General features: G+C 44.5%; 2 protein-coding genes across 5 annotated transcripts in view; one reads left to right on the forward strand and one right to left on the reverse strand.

The window, feature by feature from the left end:
- MOK (MOK protein kinase) overlaps positions 1 to 2,876 on the forward strand; it is a 35,467-nt gene extending 32,591 nt beyond the window's left edge. For 2 of the 4 annotated variants that reach the window (XM_069737928.1, XM_069737947.1), the window contains 4 exons: positions 786 to 959; positions 1,023 to 1,131; positions 2,217 to 2,414; positions 2,502 to 2,876. In XM_069737928.1, the coding sequence (XP_069594029.1) occupies positions 786 to 959; positions 1,023 to 1,131; positions 2,217 to 2,414; positions 2,502 to 2,582 (562 nt within the window). In that variant the 3' untranslated portion in view covers positions 2,583 to 2,876. The remainder of the gene's footprint in view (positions 1 to 785; positions 960 to 1,022; positions 1,132 to 2,216; positions 2,415 to 2,501) is intronic. The other 2 variants (XM_069737936.1, XM_069737956.1) reach the window with 1 other exon arrangement.
- Positions 2,877 to 4,783: 1,907 nt separating this feature from the next.
- WDR20 (WD repeat domain 20) overlaps positions 4,784 to 25,385 on the reverse strand; it is a 33,211-nt gene continuing 12,609 nt past the window's right edge. The window contains exons 2-4 of the mRNA XM_069737968.1: positions 16,969 to 17,151; positions 14,994 to 16,271; positions 4,784 to 5,244 (exon numbers count right to left, since the gene is read on the reverse strand). Of these exons, the coding sequence (XP_069594069.1) occupies positions 5,191 to 5,244; positions 14,994 to 16,271; positions 16,969 to 17,151 (1,515 nt within the window). The 3' untranslated portion in view covers positions 4,784 to 5,190. The remainder of the gene's footprint in view (positions 5,245 to 14,993; positions 16,272 to 16,968; positions 17,152 to 25,385) is intronic.

Raw genomic sequence — 25,385 nt, forward strand, 5'->3', positions numbered from 1 at the left:
AATAAGATTTACACTGTACAATCATTTTTAGAAAACAGAAGATCCACAGAAAAGAATCCTTAAAGGGGTTGTCCACTACTAGGACAACCCCTTCTCATTCCCCATGCTTGACACAGATAAAATTGAAAAGCTTGTTATCTCCTCCCATGCCGCCCTGTTGTTCCTGCAGTGTCGGCACTCGCGTTCCCAGTGCCTCAGTACAGTTGTATGACATGTAAGCCCGGCGCCCAATCAGCACTGGCGTCACTGTCCCCCCGACGAGGAAGTCCTGGATCAGCTGCAGCCCTGACTTCCTCTGCATGTTCAATTTGTCCGTGGGGGGGGCAGTGACGCCAGTGCTGATTGGGTGTCGAGATCACAACAACTGCACAGGAGCCACGGGGCCACAAGTACTGACACCGCTGGAAAGGCGCTAGCACAGGAGGCGAGTATAAGCTTTTTTATTTTAACCGGGCCAAGTGTGGGGACAGAGAAGGGGTTGCCCTAGTAGTGGACAACCCCTTTAAATGTAGTCCTATTCCCCAAATCACTCCCTTTTGAGAGATGGATCTATAGGCAGGAAGCTTTGGGGACTTTTCTTGCTGTGCCCAAATTCTTCCTTCTTCAGTACACCCTATGTGGTCTTCTTAAATGCCTTATTAGGGTGTTTGGGTATCGTACAGCAGCGTCGCCCACTTGTGTCCTCATAAAGCACCGCTGGAGCGGCATTGTGCTGCCAGCAGGGAAGATACGGGTAAATCTACACAACGTATCTGCTTCTAGTAATATTCAGCTCATTACTGCAGGTCAAGAGCCATGAACTTTGATTTCCCTCCAAAGAAGGGCAGCGGGATCAGACAGCTGTTACCTGGCATCTCACCGGACAGCATCTCGCTGCTGTCCGCCATGCTGGAATATGACCCTGACGACAGATTCAGCGCCATGAAAGCCCTCCAGCATCCCTATTTTGAGGAGCCCAGGTAGTGTACCCAGATTAGTCCGTCCTGTCCGGATGCCATAGCTGACGCCTCTCCTTATTTCAGGACACTAGAGAAGCATTCCCTACCTCGTAAGTTAGGACTAGCCGAGAAGTCAAACACTGCGGCCTCTATGAATTATCTGATGCGGATCGCAGGACAGGGCCGAAGGCAGGTAAACTTTTTTTTTTTTTTATCACTAGTCTATGGGATTTTTCATGCTTTCGCAGCATTGTGTTTTTTTTATTTTAGCCTTTGTCTATGCAGCGGCTTTGGAGCTGTGTATCACAAATAAAGGATTCTTCCATGTTTAGAATGTGAACGGTTATGATCAGTATGGGTCTCTCGCCACCAATTAGCTGTTTTCTCATTCACTGCAATACATTGCAACTGAGTAGACTGAGCAATGTAGACACGGATGAGGCCAACATCAAAAGCTCCTTGTAGTGAGTCAGACCCTCACCAATCTAATCTCACTTTCCTGTAACTATAATAAAGGGTTATTCCCGAAAAAGAGCGTTATACACTATTGGTCTTGAATGAAGCGGGTGTGCTCGATCTCTGCTCCAAAGTCAGCGTTCAGACCCCAGAAATCAGTAAGTTACCTTATAGGCCGGGATCAAACATGCGAGAAATACGTCCGAGTCTCGCATGTTAATCCCTGGCACTGCTATCGTCACTCAGGAGCAGAGCGTGCGGCTCCATGTATTGCTATGCGGTTGCACGCTCCGCTCTGGAGTGCAGGAGGCAGGGTCGTGCTTCTCACATGTGTGATCCCGGCCTTAATCTGTGGATGACTCACTATTTCGCAAGGTGAAACGATACTTCTTGGATATCAGTCGGATACCTCTCAATCAGCCAAACCAGATCTCCACTTTGCACTGATGAGGGGCAGTACCCCCGAAACACAGTGTCTGCAAATTGAGATCTGGTTTGGCTATTATCCTAAGTCGTGTGACAAGGCTCGTTAAAGGGTTGACATTGACTGTTAGGATTGCTACTTCCAAGAGGTGGCACTAGATTTCTAGTCCTCTTCCTCTCTGAAGAGACAATTTCCATATTTTGGGAGAATCCTTTAAATAATCCAGTTTGGGAGCTCAGCACCCGTAGCTTTAATATTTAGCATATTGTAGATGCATTCCTCTTTACTTTTTGTGACGGCAAGCAGAGATCTTGAAAATGGTTCAATTATAGATATTAGGAGTTTGACATTATAGATTATTTATAAATCTAGTAATATTTTTTTTTTTTTTTTTAAAGCAGATCATGAAGCCGCACCCAGAACTTGCCTTCCAGCACCACGGACCTACCTTTCCAATGGAGCTGCCAAAACTTAACGTGCCGAGCATATCAAGGACTGTACCCTTCTCCACACTCAAGTTTCAGTCCGTTTTCCCCACTCCTGGAAACGGAGGAAAACTTCCAATAATCCCAAGCGTAAAATACATAGACACTAAGGTAAAGTCGACATCTTCGGAGTTCTCATTTTTGTGACTGTAGTGTCTTTGCTCGGGGGTTATAATCTTATACGTCATGTGTTAACAGTTTGACATCCACCAGCATGGGAAGTCGATGATGAAGCCGTATCACTTACCTTCCCTAGAGAGAAAAGGAGGAGGATTCTGATCTCACCACACACAGACACTTAATGTAAACCCCGTGCCTTTATCCGAGCCGGAGAAGAAATACAAAGCTGTCGCTACAGCAGCCAAAATATAATCAATCCCTGTGATCAGCGCCCTGCCCATCTACCCTCGCTCTGGTTCTGTTTTCAGGGTTAAATAAAACAATTCAGCTCAATTTGCACTTCACAAACTGATCAGAAAAATTGTATTAATTCTTCTACAATCTCTGCCGTCCATAATTCGCTTCACCAGTGCAGTGATATTGTTTTTTAATTAAATATGAATATTATTGTGACCATTCATGTTGTTTTTGATACAAATAGTAAAATAAAAAAACAAATTTGTAATCTTACAAACCTCTAGGAGTCCGTCCCTCAGCATACAGGCTCTGCTGGGGGGCAGCACCTCGGTACAGGCTAGAGCTTCATCCACACGTGTGTAATTTGGTCAGTGTTTTTGCGTTGGTATTTCTAATCGAAAACCAAGAGAGGATTTCAGACAGGTGCAGATCTGATATTTATTTCCAAAGTCGCATCCATTCAGACAGCTCCATGTGTAGGGGGCAGTAGTCTACAGTGACTTTGCAAAATGTCTTATACTCTGAAAGATTTTATCTACAGCCCATAGAGCTGACTATACATCTGCTTTCAATTTCACAGGGAGTCGAATCTAGCGGCACTCACCACCCGACGCAGAGGTTAGTAATGCTGGAGGAACCCTTTAATTGCTGCAGGTAGCCAGTGAGCAGGACACTGTGCCGCTGACCCTTGATTACTAAAAATTTGTGAGGGTCCCGGAAGGCGAAGCCCTATCAATCCTAAAGACGACACATCATAATTTTGTCCAACCTAAACAAACACTGTTCTGTTGGGAGGAAAGCAGAACCAGGAGTCAAGCATAGATTTCTCTTAAATTTATTCCACCCTCTACTTCCATTATCAAAGGGAACCTGTCACCCCCAAAATGCTCACAGTCATCAGGGGCTTATCTACAGCATTCTGTAATTCTGTAGATAATCCCCCGACGTTACCTGAAAGAGGAGAAAAAGAGGTTAGATTATACTCACACAGGGGCGGTCCTGTCAAATGGGTGTCTCAGGTCTGCTCCGGCACCTCCTATCTTCATTCCATGATGTCCTCTTCTGGTCTGTTGAGGGCAGAGCAAAGTACTGCAGTGCGCAGGCGCCGGGCCTCTGACCTTTCCAGCGCCTGCGCACTGCCCTCAACAGGGCAAAATACGCCTGTGCCGGAGCATGAAGACCAGAAGAGGATGTCATGGAATGAAGATGGGAAGCGCCGGACCGGACCTGAGACACCCATTGGAGCGGGACCGCCCCTGGGTGAGTATAATCTAACCTCTATTTCTCATCTTTCAGGTAACATCGGCAGCTTATCTACAGCATTACAGAATGCTGTAGATAAGCCCTTGATGACGGTGAGCTTACCTCACCATCGCTTTTGGGGGTGACAGGTTCCCTTTAATGAGTAGTATAGGAGCAGACACCTTTTTAAGAAATTTTCTTCCGCTTTCTGTCAAGAGGCATCCTGTCGTCTAAAAAGTAATAAAGATGGTCGCCTCCAGAGGGCATGAACAGTGCAGCACAACGGTAAAATACATTTATTAGAGCTGAGAGCACAGTGAATATCATCTGAACAAAAAAACGGAAAACTTTTAATATTAATATGTATCTTTTAATTAGAAATCACTATTTTCATATAATGAAAATGACTAGTGTAATGATCAAAATCCCCCGGAGCCCACCACTCAATTACATTATTTATACATATAATACAGAGGCATTAGAAACCACAATATTAAAATAAATGTTTAATAAGATACAAAGGATATTTATCTGCACAACAAGTGTCCTTTTTCACCTGGGAATTTGCTTTTTTTTTTTAAAAAAAAAAAATCTATTTTTTTATTACAAACTAAAAATTCTGAACCTCCATTTAACTATTTAAGTGCAAACTTTAATAAAAAAATTTTTTAATAAACTATAAATTGCAGCTTCCATCTTCCTGGGGGTTTGGGAAATTACATTTTAAAGTCACCGGAGATAATGACTGCGTTCGTATCAAGTGCATTTCAGATTCTCTTCTAAACCATTGTAGGTCAAAATAAAAGGGGGGGGAAAAAAATCAGTGCAATACACACAATGGTGAATTTGTAATAACCATCTAATAATTAAAAAAAAGTTACTGGGGGTTTTCAATAAGCAGACTTTATTTTACATTTATAAAGATTAAATTACATTAAAGTTGAAAAGTATAAAGCAGAGAGGAATGAATGGACTAGTATAGAGTTCCACTGTAACGGCTAAGGAAGTTGTGGAGATTCTTATATACACACATACATATATATACTTCAGGGTGAGTAGTTGTGAGAGCTAAAGACCGAGCCGAGAGAAATTCTCTGCCAAGTATATCCTGTCATTTGTGTGATTTTTTTTTTCCTGTATATATTTTTTTTTTTTTATTTAAGAGAAATCAGTCTATTCGTCCTGCTCACGTTCTACCCTGACGCTCCGCGGCTGAAGGGCAGCGCCGGGGTCCTCTGTCCTTACGTCTGCTCCTGTAGTGTGTGTCTCGCTAGCGGTAGTGTCATGGCTATACTACTGTTCCACTTGGAGAATTCGCTTGGTTTTGGGATGATATTAAACCCTGTGGACAAAGCATTTTTTTAATTAAACAAAAAAAAAATTAATCCAAAAACATTTGTGTTAACAGACTTCAGAAATATTAAATTCTAAAACAAATATTCAATCAGATACTTAGTGGCCAGTTTTTACTTACGGTATATTGAAAAAAAAAAGAAAGTATAAATCCACTTTATGGTTCATGAAATTTGAGACTTATTATAAGTAATCATTTTATGCAGCCTTCACTAAGGGGGTGTGTCACAGGATCTTTTTCTGGGGGGTTGTCTTTAGGCTGCTTTGCATAATTACCCTGTGAGCCACACTCACTCGGTAAATTAGTGGTAAATAAAAAAGCCCCTCCATCTTTGGAACCATATGGCGGATTTAAAGGGGTATTCCCATCTCCAAAAGATCCTATCCCAATATGTAGTAGGTGTAGTAATATTAGCAAATACCTCCAATTAGAAATGTAGTATAGTTCATTTGATTAGCCATGTCGCTTACCCCATGTACAGGGCATTGCAGTAGCTTAAATGCCCATGGAAACCTCCTAAACTACTGCAATGCCCTGCACATGGGGTTAGCAACGTAGCAAATCAGAAGAACTATACTACATTTCTAAGTGGAGAGAACTGCTAATATTATTACATCTACTACATATTGGGATAGGATCTTGGAGATGGGAATAAAATAAGAGCAAAAACTGGCCACCTTAGAGCTGGTGACAAGTCCTCCAGGAATCCATCCACTCTGTTCTACGTTGGACATCACACGACTGGCACATATGTTTCTATCGAGAAGAAGTTCTAGCGAGTACTTATTCCACTAGTAAAAATGTGGCAACCAATTCCCTTTAAATATGGGGGAAAAGAAAAGTAATTATCCATTGTCTTCTAGGTCATTTTTACTGCACCTCCATAAAAATCAAGACTCATCAAAACTACAACCCATGCTGCTACAAAACAGGCCCTCGTACCACTATGTGAACAGGAAAGTAAAGAAACAACAGTTAAAATATCATCCGGTCCCGGAGTCTTACATGGGGCCTATTCTAATGTGCCATCAGCAGGTTCATCTACTGCAATGCTTTCTTTGTCTCTGCATTAGGCATGTGGGCAGGCTTCATGAGTCAGGATCTGCTCACTATAGATTACATCAGGCGTAAGCACGGGGAAGCATTGAATATACAGTATAAATGAATGTGCTCAGGGATCATCTAGGAGTACATTGCCCCTCTCCAGATCTACCTCAATATAGCATCTCCATCCAGCCAATTTGGTGATTATAAATGGTGATACTATTTTATATAATTTTTCCAGAGATGTTTTACTGCTGCCAGAACTTTGAGAAAATTCTCACCACAGGCAGACCCCGCGAGTCCCACCCATGACCCCCAAACCACCGCCCCACAGGCACACCTGCCAGTCCCCCTGCTCCTCCCACAGGCAGGCCTAACGAGTCCCCTTACAGTCGCAAGACCCACTCTCTCCACCAATAGGAAAGTCTGCAATTCCTGCTTCTCCAGCTTAATTGTGCTGATTGTAGAAGCAATCCAGTGAAATGTTTCTCAGACTTGCCCTCTACCTCACCATCCATCACGCTCTGCACTTCTCTTATACAGAGAGCACTCATTCCAGTTTTCCTTACCCCTCCACCTCGATTCCACGCTGCAGGTCATTCCTCCTCTAAGAGCCATCAACACCTTACTACATCGGCAAAGCAGCATATGGGCATCTAGAGCCACCATCATCTCTGCTTGCTGAGCTGACAATTATCTTTCTGTCTATAGTCTCCTCAGTAACAAGTATACAATCAGGACGCTGAACTGTATAACAGGCACTGTGCAGTGATCATCTGTATCAGTGATAGTCGTTTCTGTTCGTGCAGAATTTGTGTGGTACACTCCATAGTTTCATCATACTGGATGTTCTGGTAACAGATGGCGATACTCAGCTCCCCTCAAAGAAAACAGCCATTCCCAACTTTTGCTATATGAATTCCGACAAGGAAATCAAGGTGCTCTGACTGGATGTGGGTAAACAGAACTTACAAACTTAGTCTGAGCCTTGGCTGCCATAAAGGAAGTCCAGTATTATAGAAAGCATTGTCCCCATGAGACAATCTAAGGAAGCGTTTTTTTTGTGGAGGGCATTTATGCACATTTAATTTAAGTACATTTATCAAAGTACTGGCAGTTATAACATGGCAGGAGGCAGGTAAGAAAATTTCTATTCCCTGTACATTTTGGAACACAACAAATATTCACCATATGCATTTGTATAATCTATATCCTGGCTGCTGCATTCACTCACATTCACCGCCTTTGCATTAACTCTTTACACTCCATCCATATCAGCCACTCTGTCCTTTCCTCTATGTATAGCACTCGCGCTCTGTTCACATTGCTAAACAACGCCGATCCATTCGGTCCCACCACCCAACACATGAGACGCTCTCACAAATCACTTAACCATCTGCTCACTGTTTATCCTCCTCCTAGTCACAGGAGACATCTCTCCCAACCCCGGCCCCCCATGTTATGGCAAGTCAAACCTCCCAACTTGCTACACTCAGAAACCCCTCTAGCCTTATTAATATTCGCTGCATGCCTTCTGTCTCTTAATTGTGCCCTTTGGAATTCTCACTTAGTGTGTAATATACTCCCCTTCATCCAGGACTACTTCTTTTCTAATTCTCTTAACCTTCTGTCTCTTACCCCCCCCCCCCCCCCCCAAGTACCATCACTGTCTTCCCTTCTTTTGAGGTCCATGCTGTCAGACTCTACATCCCCTTCTCCATGCGAGTTGCGGTGGTGTATCGTCCTCCCGGCCCCTCTCATCAGTTGCTGGATCACTTTGCTACCTGGCTTCCACATTTTCTCTTCTGTGACATCCCCACCCTCATCATGGGTGATTTCAATATACCCATTGCTTTTCCCCCTCTCCCCATCTGCTTCTCACCTTTTATCTCTATCCTCATCTTTCAGCCTCTCGCATCATACTCACTTCTCCAACGCATAAAGACGGAAACTCCCTCAACTTGGTCTTGTCTCAGCTTTGCTCAGTGGATGATTTCACAAACTCCCCTCCCCCGCTTTCTGACCACAACCTTCTTTCATTCTCTATCAAGAACTGCCATCCTGCTCAGGTCACCCCCACTTTCTACACCTAATGGCCTGTATGTTTCTGTAACACCCAGAAACTTATGAAGAACTTGCAGTCATCATTGGCCCCTCTATCCTCCCTCATGTCCTGTTTCTGCACTAAACCATTACAATGAAACCCTGCAAAGTGCCCTGGATGAAACTGCACCTCCTATACATGAACAACTCAGCACAAACCACAGACAACCATGGCACACGCTGCAAACACGTTTCCTGCAGCGGTGCTCCAGGTGCGCCGAATGTCTGGAGAAAATCCAATCTACCCGAAGATTTCATCTATTATAAGTTTATGCTTAAAACATACAACTCTACCCTTCACCTCTCCAAACCTATTTCAACTCCCTCATCACCTCACTGTCCAATAACCCTAAACTTCTGACACTTTTCATTCCCTACTCAACCCAAGAGTGAAGGCCCCAACCACAGATCTCCGTGCTGACGATCTGTCCAATTACTTCAAAGAAACAAAACCAACCATATCAGACAGGAAATTATCTCCCAATCCCTTCATACCATGCACTCTCCTCCCCCACTGCATCTAGTTCACTCTCTGACTTTGAACCAGTCACAGAAGAAGTAATCAGGCTCCTTGCATCTTCTCACCCAACCACTTGAACTATTAACCCCATTCCATCATATCTCCAGTTCCTTTTCCCTGCTGTCACCTCTCACCTAACAAATATTCAACCTCTCGCTCTCTTCCGGTATCTTTCCCTCATTTAAGCATGCCATCATATATCCATTACTTAAAAACCGTCCCTTGACCAAAACTGTCCCGCTAACTATAGACCAGTCTCTAATCTTCATCTCTAAACTCTTCAAACGCCTGGTCCACACCAGTCTAACTCGCCATCTCTCAGATAACTCTTCTCGACCCTCTTCAATCTGGTTTCCGCTCTTTACACTCTACTGAAACTGCACTCGCTAGAGTCTCTAATGACCTACTAACAGCTAAATCTAATGGTCACTACTCCATGCTAATTCTCTTGGATCTCTCTGCAGCATTCGACACTGTGGATCATCAGCTCCTCCTCACTATGCTCTGCTCCATCTGCCTTAAAGGGACTCTGTCACCTGCTCAAATTCAAGAAAATATTGCGGACAGCGGGAAAGGAAGGGGTGAATGAAAGAAGAGGAAACACCGCCCATTGGACCGGACACAGGGCATTTACATAGCCCGCCAAATTCAGGTGACAGAGCCCCTTTAAGGACACCGTTCTCTCCTGGTTCTCCTCCCATCTCTCGGACCGATCCTTCACTGTATCTTTTGCTGGTTCCTCCTCTCACCTTCCCCTTACTGTTGGGGTTCCTCAAGGATCAATCCTAGGCCCCCTCTTCTTTGTATACGACCCCTATTAGACAATCAGTAGATTTGGTTTCCAGTATCATCTCTATGCTGATGACACCCAATTATACACTTATTCCCCTGAAATCACACCTGCCTTTTTCGAAAACACCAGTGATTGTCCTCCCTCTATCGCAGTGTTCCCCAACTTCGATCCTCAAGAGCCACCAACAGGTTATGTTTTCAGGATTTCCTTAATATTGCATCGGGCGATAATTGCATCACCTGGACAGGCAAGCATTCAATCACCTGTGCAATACATGCACCTGTTGGTGGCTCTTGAGGACCGGAGTTGGGGAACACTGCTCTATCTGAAACTGAACCTGTGAAAAACTGAACTCCTCGTGTTTTCTCCCTCTACTAACCTGCCTTTGCCTGACATTGTCATCGCCGTGTGTGGTTCCACCATTACTCCCAAGCATCATGCCCGCTGCCTTGGGGTCATACTTGATTCCGAGCTTTCATTCACCCCCCACATCCGATCACTGGCTCGCTCTTCTTATCTGCACCTCAACAACATTTCCAGAATTCGACCTTTTCTTACATTCAACACTGCAAAAACTTACCATTTCTCTTACTCATTCTCGTCTTGACTACTGTAACTCTCTACTAATCGGCCTCCCTCTTACCAAACTCTCCCCTCTCCAATATGTCCTGGATGCAGCAGCCAGGATCATATTCCTCACCAATCATACCAATGCCTCTACCTTGTGCCAGTCATTACACTGGCTACCCATCCACTCCAGAATCCAGTACAAAACTACTACCCTCATCCACAAAGCTCTCCATGGCTCAGCACCACCCTACATCTCCTCTCTGGTCTCAGTCTACCACCCTACCCGTGCCCTCCGCTCCAATAATGACCTCAGGTTAGCATCCTCAATCAGAACCTCCCACTCCCGTCTCCAAGACTTTACATGTGCTGCGCCGATTCTTTGGAATGCACTACCTAGGTTAATATAATTACTCCCCACAGTTTTAAAGGTAATCTGTCACCCCAAAAATGGCCTATAAACTAAGGCCACCGGCATCAGGGGCTTATCTACAGCATTCTGTAATGCTGTAGATAAGCCCCCGATGTATCCTGAAAGATAAGAAAGACAGGTTATATCATACTCCCCCAAAAGGGGTCCTGCTGCGGTCTGGTCCGATGGGCGTCATGGTCCAGGGCCTCCCATCTTCATCAGATGATGTCCTCTTCTAGTCTTCCTGCCGCCGCTCCTGCACAGGTGTACTTTGTCTGCCCTGTTGAGGGCAAAGTACTGCAGGCACTGGGCAAGGTCAGAGAGGGCCTGCGCACTACAGTACTTTGCTCTGCCCTTAACAGGGCAGACAAAGTACGCCTGCGCAGGTGCAGCAGCAGGAAGACAAGAGGACGTCATCGTATGAAGATGGGAGGCGCTGGACCCGGACCGCGACGCCCATTGGACCAGACCGCAGCGGGAACACCCCTGGGTGAGTATAACCTGTTTTTCTTATCTTTCAGGATACATCGGGGGCTTATCTACAGCATTACAGAATGCTGTAGATAAGCCCCTGATGCCAGTGGCCTTAGATTATAGGCCATTTTTGGGGTGACAGATTCCCTTTAAGCATGCCGTAAAAACGCATTTGTTCAGACTGGCCTACCTCCTCAACGCATTAACCTAACTATCCCTGTGTGGCCCATTAAAAAAAAAAACAAAAAAAACAATCAGGTTCCTCGCACCATGTTCTCATACACTTTATGCAGTTAATAGCCCTCTGTGTCTGTACTGCTACATACTTAGGCAGTTAACTGGTTCATGCAGCTTTACATGAACACCTGAGCCTTACACTATTGCTGGTCCAAACAAAGATAGCAATTGTTACCATCCACCTCTCGTGTCTCCCCTTTTTCCTCAGATTGTAAGCTTGCGAGCAGGGCCCTCATTCCTCCTGGTATCGGTTTTGATCTATGTACTTATTGTTATGCTGTAATGTCTATTGTCTGCACAAGTCCCCTCTAGAATGTAAAGTGCTGCAGAAGGTTAGCACTTTTAAAATAAAATCATCATCAATGGAGAAGACAACCCATGGTAAGGTATGCTGCCATTTCTGCAAGACGACACTTTAATCCTGGACAACTCCTTAAAACAGATTTACATGAAATACTGAATTAAATCTTGGAAACTATACATCACCGAGGTAACCCCCCATTTATCCTTTGCTGCCTCCAGAAAAAGCTTAAGCTGTATTTTAAGAGGCTCGCTAGACCTCCACCTGATTTAGCTGACGCAGACAATTCCTTCAAGTCACACATCACTATAAAAAAAAATAAAAAATCCATGATAAACAGACACTACTTTACTCCATTTTACCTGATATTACAGGAGCAGATAAATCTGTTCTAACCAAGAAGAACTTGACATACAGTGCTGTCTACAATTAAAGGAAGCTCCGAAACTCAGAGGAGACGGAGCATGACTGCATCACAATGAGGACCCCATTCATGCTCCGTCCCCTCAATTACAAGAGTTCATTCATTTATGCATTTAGTTCAGGTGGTTATTTACACGGCACTTACCTGTCCGGGTCCGACACCGCTATACTCTACATCTGCACCATTTTTTTGGTACTGCATACTCATCTCAGAAACATTTGAAATTTTTTTTGTTGTTGTTTCTTGAAGCAATTTAGCTGCAGAATACTTACATTTTTTTTTAACCAACCAACATTTCCAACCCCCCAGCACACTATCCTTTAACATTTTATACACAGACCATAAAGACGCCATTTATCCCGGTGGTCTACGAAAGAGGTCAATCAGCGCTGCCAGGGAGTGGACACCAGAGTAGAGAACGTGAAGGAAGAGCTGTTGCCAAAGCAGGTCCCAAACACAAATCGTATACCATGGTGGTGATGTGACGATGGGTGCGGGTTGGTGCCCAATTAAAGATGCTAACTTATCACGAGGTGAGACTGGTTTCAGATGTATGTGGCCCTATTGTGACAAGTCACAATGGCCCCCCAAAGCAAAAGAGACTTCTCCTCCAAATCACAACAGCCTCAAAAGTCATACGAATGTCTATGGTGGCTGCGGATATGATTTACTCCAGAAAGGTCAGTGTGTTATTACAGCAGGGATAGTTAATTGAAAATTTACATCAAAAGAAAATTTATGTTCTAATATTTATGTAGGGAAAAAAAACACATTTAAGTAAAACCTTAAAAAGTCGTTCCTACTGATTACCTCTTGTATAAATATTCCAAGATTAATAGGTAATCAAAAACGTAAAGGCAACAAATACTCGCCCAATCAACGGCACGGGACAAACTGTAAATAATGCAGTCAGTGGCCCCTTAAAGAATAGACCCCTATGTTTGGTTAGTGGCCCTATACACTTTTACGGGACTTCAGAAATAGAAAGAGGTTGCATGCTTCCTCGGCTAAGCTTTGAAAGATAGTGGCATGGGCCCTGACGTCCTATGGATATGCCACAAAAGTACATGATGGGGGGGGAAGAAGGGGAAAAAGAAAATTTGTAAATTGACCCCCTCCCCCCCCCCCCACAAAATAAAAAAGGACAATTATCCTCAGTCAGTATAGTCTAGTCTTTAGTCAATTTAGCAATCAGATGTGCAAATCTGGGACGGCACAACAATAAAATACACACTGGGGACAAAACGTCACTTGCCCAACAACCAGTCAGGTTGTTAGCTTATAAAACAAATTAACTAAAAAGGTCCTTTCCAGTAGAATTTTTTTTTTTTTAAATAAGAAATTACCTTTTTTTAGAAAAGTAAAACAAACCTGTGTTTTGGCCCTGTTTACTTTTAAGACAGATGTCAATAAAATAATAAAACGTCAATTTGTGCTCAGGGGGCTTTAACACCGCGCCTGAAGCTCCGCAATTCTTTCCTCGCTGAGTTTTTTTGGGGGCTGATCTTGACATCTTATGCTACAGACACACAAAGCTACTACTCTGACTCCTAGAAGGCATATCCTCTCCCACCCCATCACATACATAGATTTTTGGAACATTTATAAGTGGTCAAACTCTACACTATACCCCCAAAACCCATGTGAGTATGCTTCGTACAGACAGTGAATCAGCAGGGGATGGCAGCCAGACGTGAGCTCACAGCACAGCTTTGGCATCATGTCATACATGATCAAGATAAGTGAGGAATGATCCAACGTCAGATGTCAGCCCTTTAACGAACTGGATTACTAGGGTCAGTCTAAAGCCCCTGCAGCACCAGTTTGGTGAGGTGGGTATCCGAGCTGCTGCACCCCTTATCATTGGAAACAATACAAAATCTCTTACAGGGCTCCCATCTATCAGATATTTCATAGTATCCCTTGGGCTTTTGGCCCCCTTACATTCCAGGATGCAGCGCAGTATAGTTATGACCCTGACAAATATTAAAAGGGCTACAAAAAAAATAATTAAAATGTAGAAAAGAAAAATAGAAAAATCAAAAACAAATTATTACTATGGAATTGTTTTTGTTTCACTGATGTTATAAGAAAAGAGTTACACATTAAGAATACTAAAGAAATCAAGGTAACCGTTTTATTTACAGAAATACAGACGGTGTTAGCTGAATCGGAGAAACTTGCGTCCATTTTGCCTCAATAAAAACACGTATTTTTCCTTCTTCACCAGTACATTCACAAGTGCCTCCACGTTAGTAAGCCGGGCCACGTCCCCCCGTAATCTGCATGCCTTGCTACGCCCCCCACCATATGGCATTCCGTCTGCACATTGGTAAAGGTGGTCACACATTTAGTAGCTCACACAATGTACAGTGCTTCCGGTTAATAAGGTGGATTTTTTTTATATATATATAATTTTTATTTTCTGCTTCGCTTTGGTTGGCACAATAGGCTTCAATCTTATTACAAGTAAATTTTTTTTCTACGATATTTGAAAAATTTCAAATGATTCGAACCGGTATGACATGCAGTAACCAAAATGTGTCATAAAAAGAAACAAAAATGATTAATATATATTTTTTGGAAAACAGTGCTCTACAGCAAATGGAAAGAAAACGTCAGCATTATCCCACACTGGTTGGAATGGACCCGTCACGGGCATACCGCAGGGGCTGACAATTTGCTGGCTCAACCAATAAACAATCAGATTGCAGAGGCTCAGCAGGTGGGGGGGGGGGGGTAATGATCTTCCGCTAATGGGTTTTGCTTCAGCAACGTGTCAGTCTCCTCGGCAGTCAAGTGACGGGTCTACATGACCACTGAAATTCTAATCTGGATGCAGCATTAAGGGTTAAAACTTACCACTTTACCAGGCCTTGCCCATGTGCAAATAAATCCTTCCTGACAAGCAGTGACTATACAGTCTTCAAGAAAAATAAGCACAGTTAGTCTTTCGTGTGCTATCTTTTTACAGATAAGAGGCTCTAACAAGGGGACGTCTTCCATCCTGGGACAGAGCGCTGTCCCCAAGGTTTTAGCAGGGTCCGTTTTGTTTTTTGTAACTAGGTTCAGTTTGTCGCTACTCTTGCTAGATATATGTCCCATGCTGTGGTTCCTCTTGTGGTCTTTGTCGTGATGTCTCTCCTTGCGGTCGTGGATAGACAGGGTGGCAAACTTGCTGACGCCAGATGCGTTGGCGCTGTCCACACTGCTTTTGCTGCCGGTGTTGGACACGGCCGAGTGGGGAAGGCTGTTGGACCTTGGAAGAGGGGGAGGTATGGCATTGCCTGGCGTAGTGATACTGTTTCCATTACTTCCTGGGTTGGCAGGGGCGCTTCCTGCAGGTGGGCTTGTGGCATTCATTACATTGGTATGTGTCCTCGTTCTCGACAGAGGTTGGTGAGGGAAAAGGATGTCTTCAGTAAGGTCCCATAAGCACAGTTGTGTATCTTGGCCTACCGAGCCAAATCTATAAGTCACACTAACTGGGCGACTGTCGGTAGAGTTCCTTTTGGACAGTCTCGACTGCGTACTGTTTGCTCGATCTCTACCAAAGCTGATCAGTTCTTGGAAATCTTCGTCACTTCCACTGAACTCCATGGGGTCAGTCTCTTCCACACTAGTGGTATTCGGGTCGAATGCCACCACGCTGACCCAAGATTTGTGTCCCTGACCTCTGGCTATGACACGACAGTCGACGAAGGACCAGACAGTCACCAAGTCGTCCTCTCCGCCAGTCACTATGTACTTCCCGTCTGGGCTCCAACACACACATAGGAGTCCTCCAAAGTAGCTTTTCATAGTACCATGCAACTCCACAGAATCAAAGTTAAACACTCGAAGGAAGCCATCTTGGCTCACACAGGCTAAGAATTTCCCATCCGGAGAAAAACCAAATTCATTCAGGGCTCCCTCTCCCACAGTCCATTTCAGCAGAGGGTTTCGGGTGGACTTGCTCTTGCATGTATGAACGGCAAAACTTTCTCCTTGCTTGAGTAGCTGGTAATGGGGCGCTGTGGTGCCGCACGTGTGCTCCACATTATACAAGTACATGTTACCGCTGGAATGAGCTACGAGAAAGAGGCTTTCGGAGCCCGGGACCCATTTTACAGAAGTTACTCTGGACTTGTCTATTAGCCTCTGTTGGTGACAAGAGAAAAAATATATATATATAAAAATTAGCCGTGAAATATGTAATATACAACAGAGCGCATACGGTGCAACATAATCTGACAAGACCATATCCTTTCCCATTGAAGTTCCAAAAAGGTTTTCTGTGTACATAACATTTAATAAAAATGTTGGGCGACTGTCTAATTTACTTTCATCAAAGGACCCAGTTTTTCTAATCACCCACAGGGATGTCAAACTCACCCCGATGCTGCCCTAGCTCATTAGAAAGGGGGGGGAATGTATATTTTTTTTCCAAATAAAAGCAAAAAATTAAGCAACCTTGATATATATATATAAAAAAAAAAGTTGTTTCTACAGCTCCTGCGCAGATAAATGAGTCTTCAAGGTAACAAACAAGTTCTGTGTTGTCTAAACCTGCAGTTTCATCATACTTCCTTACAAGTTGGAGGCAAAAGAAAAAAGAAAAAAAAAATGTCCGTGACTGCAGCATCAGACTGCTGAGTTTGTAGTCTGTTATCATGGAAACACATAGGAGCTGTAGGAACAAAACTAATGTGCACGACCCTGAAATATTTGCCCAATTTGTAATTTATAATAGAGGATTGTCCACACCAAGACGACAAAAAGCAACAGGGCATCGCTGCAATGCCATAGTAAGGAGGCCCTACATGAGGAAATGGGGTCTCCCATCCCCCACATTTACCTCTTCATTAAATAGCTTGCTGGTCTCCTTCTTAATGGGGTCTATGAGTTGGACCTGGCCAGCAGAGAAGCCGACGAGTAGAGAAACACTCTCGGCCGTGGCGGTGAGATGATTGAAGTCATGACACGTGGGCTGTGTCCCTTTGTAGATCCGCTTGTCTATGGGTTTGCTCAGATCTGCAGCCTGAGGAGAAAAACAAAAAACCTATCTGTTAAATCTACAGATGATTATCATACACGACATTTGCCCTCCTAGTAATAGTCAGAATTCAATAGTCAGTGGTAGAGCCCCGGCTACCCCCCCAGAAGGAGGAAGCATGCAGATAGGGGAAGTTCCATTAGTTTGCAGTTTTAGAAGCTCAGACGGTCGACCAAGGTCAGAGCTACAACAGGTGGATAATACTATGGAGAGTAAACACACTCACTTTGCAGGTGAAGCCTTAACCCCTTCCCGACCTGTGACAGCGTATGCGTCATGAAAGTCGGTGCCAATCCGACCTGTGACGCATATGCTGTGTCACAGAAAGATCGCGTCCCTGCAGGCCGGGTGAAAGGGTTAACTCCCATTTCACCCGATCTGCAGGGACAGGGGGAGTGGTAGTTTAGCCCAGGGGGGGTGGCTTCACCCCCCCCGTGGCTACGATCGCTCTGATTGGCTGTTGAAAGTGAAACTGCCAGTCAGAGCGATTTGTAATATTTCACCTAAAAAAACTGGTGAAATATTACAATCCAGCCATGGCCGATGCTGCAATATCATCGGCCATGGCTGGAAACACTTATGTGCCCCCACCCCACCGATCGCCCCCCCCAGCCCCCCGATCTGTGGTCCGCTCCCCTCCGTCCTGTGCTCCGCTCCCCCGTCCTCCTGTCTGCTCCCCCCGTGCTCCATTCACACCCCCCGTGCTCCGATCAAACCCCCCGCACTCCGATCACCCCCCCGTGCTCCGATCCACTCCCCTGCACAGCGATCCCCCACCCCGTGCTCCAATCCACCCCCTCCCCCGTGTTACGATCCACCCCCCCCCCCCATGCTCCGACGCCCCCCCGTGCCCTGATCCCCCCCCCCCCCCCCCCCCTTATACTTACCTCCCAGGATCCGTCCGTCTTCTTTCCTGGGCGCCGCCATCTTCCAAAATGGCGGGCGCATGTGCAGTGCGCCCGCCGAATCTGCCGGCCGGCAGATTCGTTCCAAAGTGAGTTTTGATCACTGAGATAACCTATCTCAGTGATCAAAATAAAAAAAAAAATAGTAAATGACCCCCCCCCCTTTGTCACCCCCATAGGTAGGGACAATAAAAAAAATAAAGAACTTTTTTTTTTTTTACACTAAGGTTAGAATAGGGTTAGGGTTAGGGCTAGGGTTAGGGCTAGGGTTAGGGCTAGGGTTTCGGTATGTGCACACGTATTCTGTTCCTCTGCGGATTTTTCCGCTGCGGATTTGATAAATCCGCAGTGCTAAACCGCTGTGGATTTATCGCGGATTTACCGCGGTTTTTCTGCGCATTTCACTGCGGTTTTACAACTGCGATTTTCTATTGGAGCAGTTGTAACACCGCTGCAGAATCCGCAGAAAGAAGTGACATGCTGTGGAATGTAAACCGCTGCATTTCCGTGCAGTTTTTCCGCAGCATGTGCACAGCGATTTTTGTTTCCCATAGGTTTACATTGAACTGTAAACTCATGGGAAACTGCTGCGGATCTGCAGCGTTTTCCGCAGCGTGTGCACATACCTTTAGAATTAGACTATGTGCACACGGTGCGGATTTTGCTGCGGATTCGCAGCAGTGTTCCATCAGGTTTGCAGTTCCATGTAAACATATGAAAAACCAAATCCGCTGTGCCCATGGTGCGGAAAATACCACGCGGAAATCCTGCGTTGTATTTTCCGCAGCATGTCAATTCTTTGTGCGGATTCCGCAGCGTTTTACACCTGTTCCTCAATAGGAATCCACAGGTGAAATCCGCACAAAAAACACTGGAAATCCACGGTAAATCCGCAGCTAAAACGCAGTGCCCTTTACCCGCGGATTTTTCAAAAATGAAGCTGAAAAATCTCACACGAATCCGCAACGTGGGCACATAGCCTTAGGGTTAGGGTTGGAATTAGGGTTGGGGTTAGGGGTGTGATTAGGGTTATGGCTACAGTTGGGATTAGGGTTAGGGGTGTGTTGGGGTTAGTGTTGGAGGTAGAATTGAGGGGTTTCCAAACGCAACATGGCGCCACCATTGATTCCAGCCAATCTTGTATTCATAAAGTCAAATGGTGCTCCCTCACTTCCGAGCCCCGACGTGCGCCCAAACAGTGGTTTACCCCCACATATGGGGTACCAGCATACTCAGGACAAACTGCGCAACAATTACTGGGGTCCAATTTCTCCTGTTACCCTTGTGAAAATAAAAAAAATGCTTGCTAAAACATCATTTTTGAGGAAAGAAAACGTATTTATTATTTTCACTGCTCTGTGTTATGAACTTCTGTGAAGCACTTGGGAATTCAAAGTGCTCACCTCACATCTAGATAAGTTCCTTTCGGGGTCTAGTTTCCAAAATGGGGTCACTTGTGGGGGGTTTCTACTGTTTAGCCACATCAGGGGCTCTGCAAACGCAACGTGACGCCCGCAGAGCATTCCATCAAAGTCTGCATTTCAAAACGTCACTACTTCACTTCCGAGCCCCAGCATGTGCCTAAACAGTGGTTTACCCCCACATATGGGGTATCAGCGTACTCAGGAGAAACTGGACAACAACTTTTGGGGTCAAATTTCTCCTGTTACCCTTGGGAAAATAAAAAATAGCGGGCTAAAAAATCATTTTTGAGAAAAGAATTTTTTTTTTTAATTTTCATGGCTCTGCGTTATAAACTTCTGTAAAGCACTTGAGGGTTCAAGTGCTCACCACACATCTAGATTAGTTCCTTTGGGGGTCTAGTTTCCAAAATGGGGTCATTTGTGGGGGATCTCCAATGTTTAGGCACACAGGGGCTCTCCAAACGCGACATGGTGTCCGCTAATGATTGGAGCTAATTTTCCATTTAAAAAGCCAAATAGCGTGCCTTCCCTTCTGAGCCCTGCCGTGCGCCCAAACAGTGGTTTACCCCCACATATGGGGTATCTGCGTACTCAGGACAAACTGGACAACAACATTTGTGGTCCAATTTCTCCTATTACCATTGGCAAAATAGGAAATTCCAGGCTAAAAAATCATTTTTGAGAAAAAAAAAATAATTTTTCATTTTCATGGCTCTGCATTATAAACTTCTGTGAAGCACCTGGGGGTTTAAAGTGCTCAGTATGCATCTAGATAAGTTCCTTGGGGGGTCTAGTTTCCAAAATGGGGTCACTTGTGGGGGAGCTCCAATGCATAGGCACACAGGCGCTCTCCAAACGCGACATGGTGTCCGCTAACAATTGGAGCTAATTTTCCATTCAAAAAGTCAAAAGGCGCGCCTTCCCTTCCGAGCCCTGCCGTGTGCCCAAACAGTGGTTTACCCCCACATATGAGGTATCGGCGTACTCGGGAGAAATTGCTCAACAAATTTTAGGATCCATTTTATCCTATTGCCCATGTGAAAATGAAAAAATTGAGGCGAAAATAATTTTTTTGTGAAAAAAAAAGTACTTTTTCATTTTTACGGATCAATTTGTGAAGCACCTGAGGGTTTAAAGTGCTCACTAGGCATCTAGATAAGTTCCTTGGGGGGTCTAGTTTCCAAAATGGGGTCACTTGTGGGGGAGCTCCAATGCATAGGCACACAGGCGCTCTCCAAACGCGACATGGTGTCCGCTAACAATTGGAGCTAATTTTCCATTCAAAAAGTCAAAAGGCGCGCCTTCCCTTCCGAGCCCTGCCGTGTGCCCAAACAGTGGTTTACCCCCACATATGAGGTATCGGCGTACTCGGGAGAAATTGCTCAACAAATTTTAGGATCCATTTTATCCTATTGCCCATGTGAAAATGAAAAAATTGAGGCGAAAATAATTTTTTTGTGAAAAAAAAAGTACTTTTTCATTTTTATGGATCAATTTGTGAAGCACCTGAGGGTTTAAAGTGCTCACTAGGCATCTAGATAAGTTCCTTGGGGGGTCTAGTTTCCAAAATGGGGTCACTTGTGGGGGAGCTCCAATTTTTAGGCACACGGGGGCTTTCCAAACGTGACATGGTGTCCGCTAAAGAGTGCAGCCAATTTTTCATTCAAAAAGTCAAATGGCGCTCCTTCCCTTCCAAGCCCTGCCGTGCGCCCAAACAGTGGTTTACCCCCACATATGAGTTATCAGCGTACTCAGGACAAATTGGACAACAACTTTCGTGGTTCAGTTTCTCCTTTTACCATTGGGAAAATAAAAAAATTGTTGCTGAAAAATCATTTTTGTGACTAAAAAGTTAAATGTTCATTTTTTCCTTCCATGTTGCTTCTGCTGCTGTGAAGCACATGAAGGGTTAATAAACTTCTTGAATGTGGTTTTGTGCACCTTGAGGGGTGCAGTTTTTAGAATGGTGTCACTTTTGGGTATTTTCAGCCATATAGACCCCTCAAACTGACTTCAAATGTGAGGTGGTCCCTAAAAAAAATGGTTTTGTAAATTTCGTTGTAAAAATGAGAAATCGCTGGTCAAATTTTAACCCTTATAACTTCCTAGCAAAAAAAAATTTTGTTTCCAAAATTGTGCTGATGTAAAGTAGATGTGTGGGAAATGTTATTTATTAACTATTTTGTGTCACATAACTCTCTGGTTTAACAGAATAACAATTCAAAATGTGAAAATTGCGAAATTTTCAAAATTTTCGCCAAATTTCCGTTTTTATCACAAATAAACAGAATTTATTGACCTAAATTTACCACTAACATGAAGCCCAATATGTCACGAAAAAACAATCTCAGAACCGCTAGGATCCATTGAAGCGTTCCTGAGTTATTACCTCATAAAGGGACACTGGTCAGAATTGCAAAAAACGGCAAGGTCTTTAAGGTCAAAATAGGCTGGGTCATGAAGGGGTTAACCCCTTACCGGCATCGGACGTACTATACCGTCCGATGCCGGCTCCCCTGCTTTGATGCAGGGCTCCGCGGTGAGCCCGCACCAAAGCCGGGACATGTCAGCTGTTTTGAACAGCTGACATGTGCCCGTAATAGGTGCGGGCAGAATCGCGATCTGCCCGCACCTATTAACTAGTTAAATGCCGCTGTCAAACGCAGACAGCGGCATTTAACTACCGCTTCCGGCCGGGCGGCCGGAAATGACGTCATCGCCGACCCCCGTCACATGATCGGGGGTCGGCGATGCGTCTGGATGGTAACCATAGAGGTCCTAGAGACCTCTATGGTTACTGATCGCCCGTCGCTGTGAGCACCACCCTGTGGTCGGCGCTCACAGCACACGTGCAATTCTGCTACATAGCAGCGATCAGCAGATCGTTGCTATGTAGCAGAGGCGATCGTGCTGTGCCTGCTTCTAGCCTCCCATGGAGGCTATTGAAGCATGGCAAAAGTTAAAAAAAAAAAAAGTTTAAAAAAATGTGAAAAAAATAAAAAAAAACATAAAAGTTTAAATCACCCCCCTTTCGCCCCAATCAAAATAAATCAATAAAAAAAAATCTCAAATCTACGCATATTTGGTATCGCCGCGCTCAGAATCGCCCGATCTATCAATTAAAAAAAAGTATTAACCTGATCGCTAAACAGCGTAGCGGGAAAAAAATTCGAAACGCCAGAATTACGTTTTTTTGGTCGCCACGACATTGCATTAAAATGCAATAACGGGCGATCAAAAGAACGTATCTGCACCGAAATGCTATCATTAAAAACGTCATCTCGGCACGCAAAAAATAAGCCCTCAACCGACCCCAGATCATGAAAAATGGAGACACTACGAGTATCGGAAAATGGCGCAATTTTTTTTTTTTTTTTTTAGCAAAGTTTGGAATTTTTTTTCACCACTTAGATAAAAAATAACCTATTTTTGGTGTCTATGAACTCGTAATGACCTGGAGAATCATAATGGCAGGTCATTTTTAGCATTTAGTGAACCTAGCAAAAAAGCCAAACAAAAAACAAGTGTGTGATTGCACTTTTTTTGCAATTTCACCGCACTTGGAATTTTTTTCCCATTTTCTAGTACACGACATGCTAAAACCAATGATGTCGTTCAAAAGTACAACTCGTCCCGCAAAAAATAAGCCCTCACATGGCCAAATTGACAGAAAAATAAAAAAGTTATGGCTCTGGGAAGGAGGGGAGCGAAAAATGAACACGGAAAAACGAAAAATCCCCCGGTCATGAAGGGGTTAAAGGGCAGATTTTTTTTTTTTTTTTACCACACAGTGATCCATTAAAAAGGGACTGTCACAGATTTCACTCCGTGCTGCCAATTTGCCACGTACCCGCTCTCAGCACATGATTTGTGGTTGCACCTGGAAGGGTTACGCCTGGAAGGGTTAATCTATCTCCCCTCTCTCAGTCCAGCATTCAATCTCTGTCCTATGCTGTATTGGGAGCATAAATCAAACACCGACCCAGGCCACACACCCGCTCAAACATGCTGCCGCCACTCACCGCACACGGGCGATGAGTCCCGGAGATATTACTAATACTGTCTACCACTCATAAGTGTCAAACACTTTAAGGCTATGCGTTCTTTAGAACATGGGTCCCCAACTCCAGTCCTCAAGGCCCACCAACATGTCATGTTTTCATGATTTCCTTAGTCTTGCCCAGGTAATAATTGCATCACCTGTGCAATGCAAAGGAAATCCTGAAAACATGACATGTTGGTGGGCCTTGAGGACTGGAGTTGGGGACCTCTGCTTTAGAACATACAAGGTTCAACTGTTAAAGTTTTATGCTTTAATACAAAAAGTACAGTGCTTACAGTAAAAAAATATAAAAATATGGTAATAAAAAGACATACAGGTATGCAAAACAGTATAAAATAAACAGGAGAAAACTTACAGAAGGGTGAATAATGACTGGATCACATCAGCTAGGCAGACCCTCAATCTGAACAATTTTGAATGTATACAAGCCAAATTTATAGAGTCACCCTGGAGGTCAGATTTCTAGACCAGCCCCTCAAGTTGATATTCTAATTGCTTGTTTTTGATTGGACCACGGCCGCGCCCCCAATGAATATACTATTTTCTCTGAGATTCTTTGTGTAAAGCTTCCCAAAGATAGATAGTGTCAGGCTGTAATTGACATCTCTCTTCCAAAGAGCCGAAGGTGTGAAGCGCTTCCTCTCCTTCCTGGTCCTAGCTAGGCCCCTGGCGAAATTGGAGACAGAAGTCTGCTGTCTCAGGATAATACATATTAACACCTGGGTGAGACCTGCAGCCTTCAGGACAGATGTTAAATTATTACTAGTCACACAATAAACCTATACATAGTTCACTGCACACATTTATACAGGGCTCCAGTCCAGCATCCAGGGACTACTGATGTGGCTGCGGACCAGGGTCTCTATTGCTGAGCAGGTAATAGACGCCCGTCCACCATATGATAGGATACAGGTATAACATTTGTTTCGACAACTATCCCACCAGCGTCTCTTGAGGCCCAATGTGGAAATGAGAACTGCTGCACAACCCCTTTAACCATTTCCTGACCACTCAATCACTGCTGGGAGGAGCTGAATCTTGCCATATATCTCATGTGTGTCTGTGAACTGAATATGTCCCTATGGGTCATTACGCACAGACGCTCACAGTACATGAACCACTGCTACATTGCAATTTGCATATCGGCAAGGGACCCGTTACAGAAAGTTTTTTTCCCAAGCTGACCCCCAAGGGAGCACCAGTCGACGACATTGGTAACATCCCGACAGCCAGTGCGAGATGTTCTCGGCGGCATCCCTTTATTGGACAAGTCAATCATCAAGAACAAAGCTGCAAGAGAAGATCCGGTCTTAATTCCAAATTCATTTCATGTAAATGACTCCTCACAGTAATCTGCCTCTAATGCTCCCAGGTCCCTAAACCTCTGCAAATCTACCAAACGGGGAAGATAAAAATCCGCCGGCTGCTGGCTGCTAATCGGATTTCACATCACTGGGGGAGCAGTGGCGTGCCAACTGTCAGCATTTCTGCTCTCTGAAGCTGCCAGCAAATTCAGAGATGCCAGCAGAATCGACAACATGGAGGAGAGGGCCCCCACCATCCCAGGAGTGGGACCTGATGCTGAAACACCAGTCTATTCTCATGGATATAATGCTGACAGGGGGGGGGGGGTACATATGGCTATAATTGCCTGTACATCTACACAAGTCACTCAATGTACAAGCCCAGATCGCCATGAAAGAAGCAGCACTATCTGTTCTGCAGTTTACAGGAGGAAACAAGGATGTAATACTTTCTTTGAACCATTTCCAGGAAGATGCAAGGAGGCCGTACCATCTGTGGCAGAACCATTGCCAGGAAGAGGCA

The sequence above is a fragment of the Ranitomeya imitator genome, chromosome 1 (genome assembly GCF_032444005.1).
Source record: "Ranitomeya imitator isolate aRanImi1 chromosome 1, aRanImi1.pri, whole genome shotgun sequence".
NCBI lineage: Eukaryota > Metazoa > Chordata > Amphibia > Anura > Dendrobatidae > Ranitomeya > Ranitomeya imitator.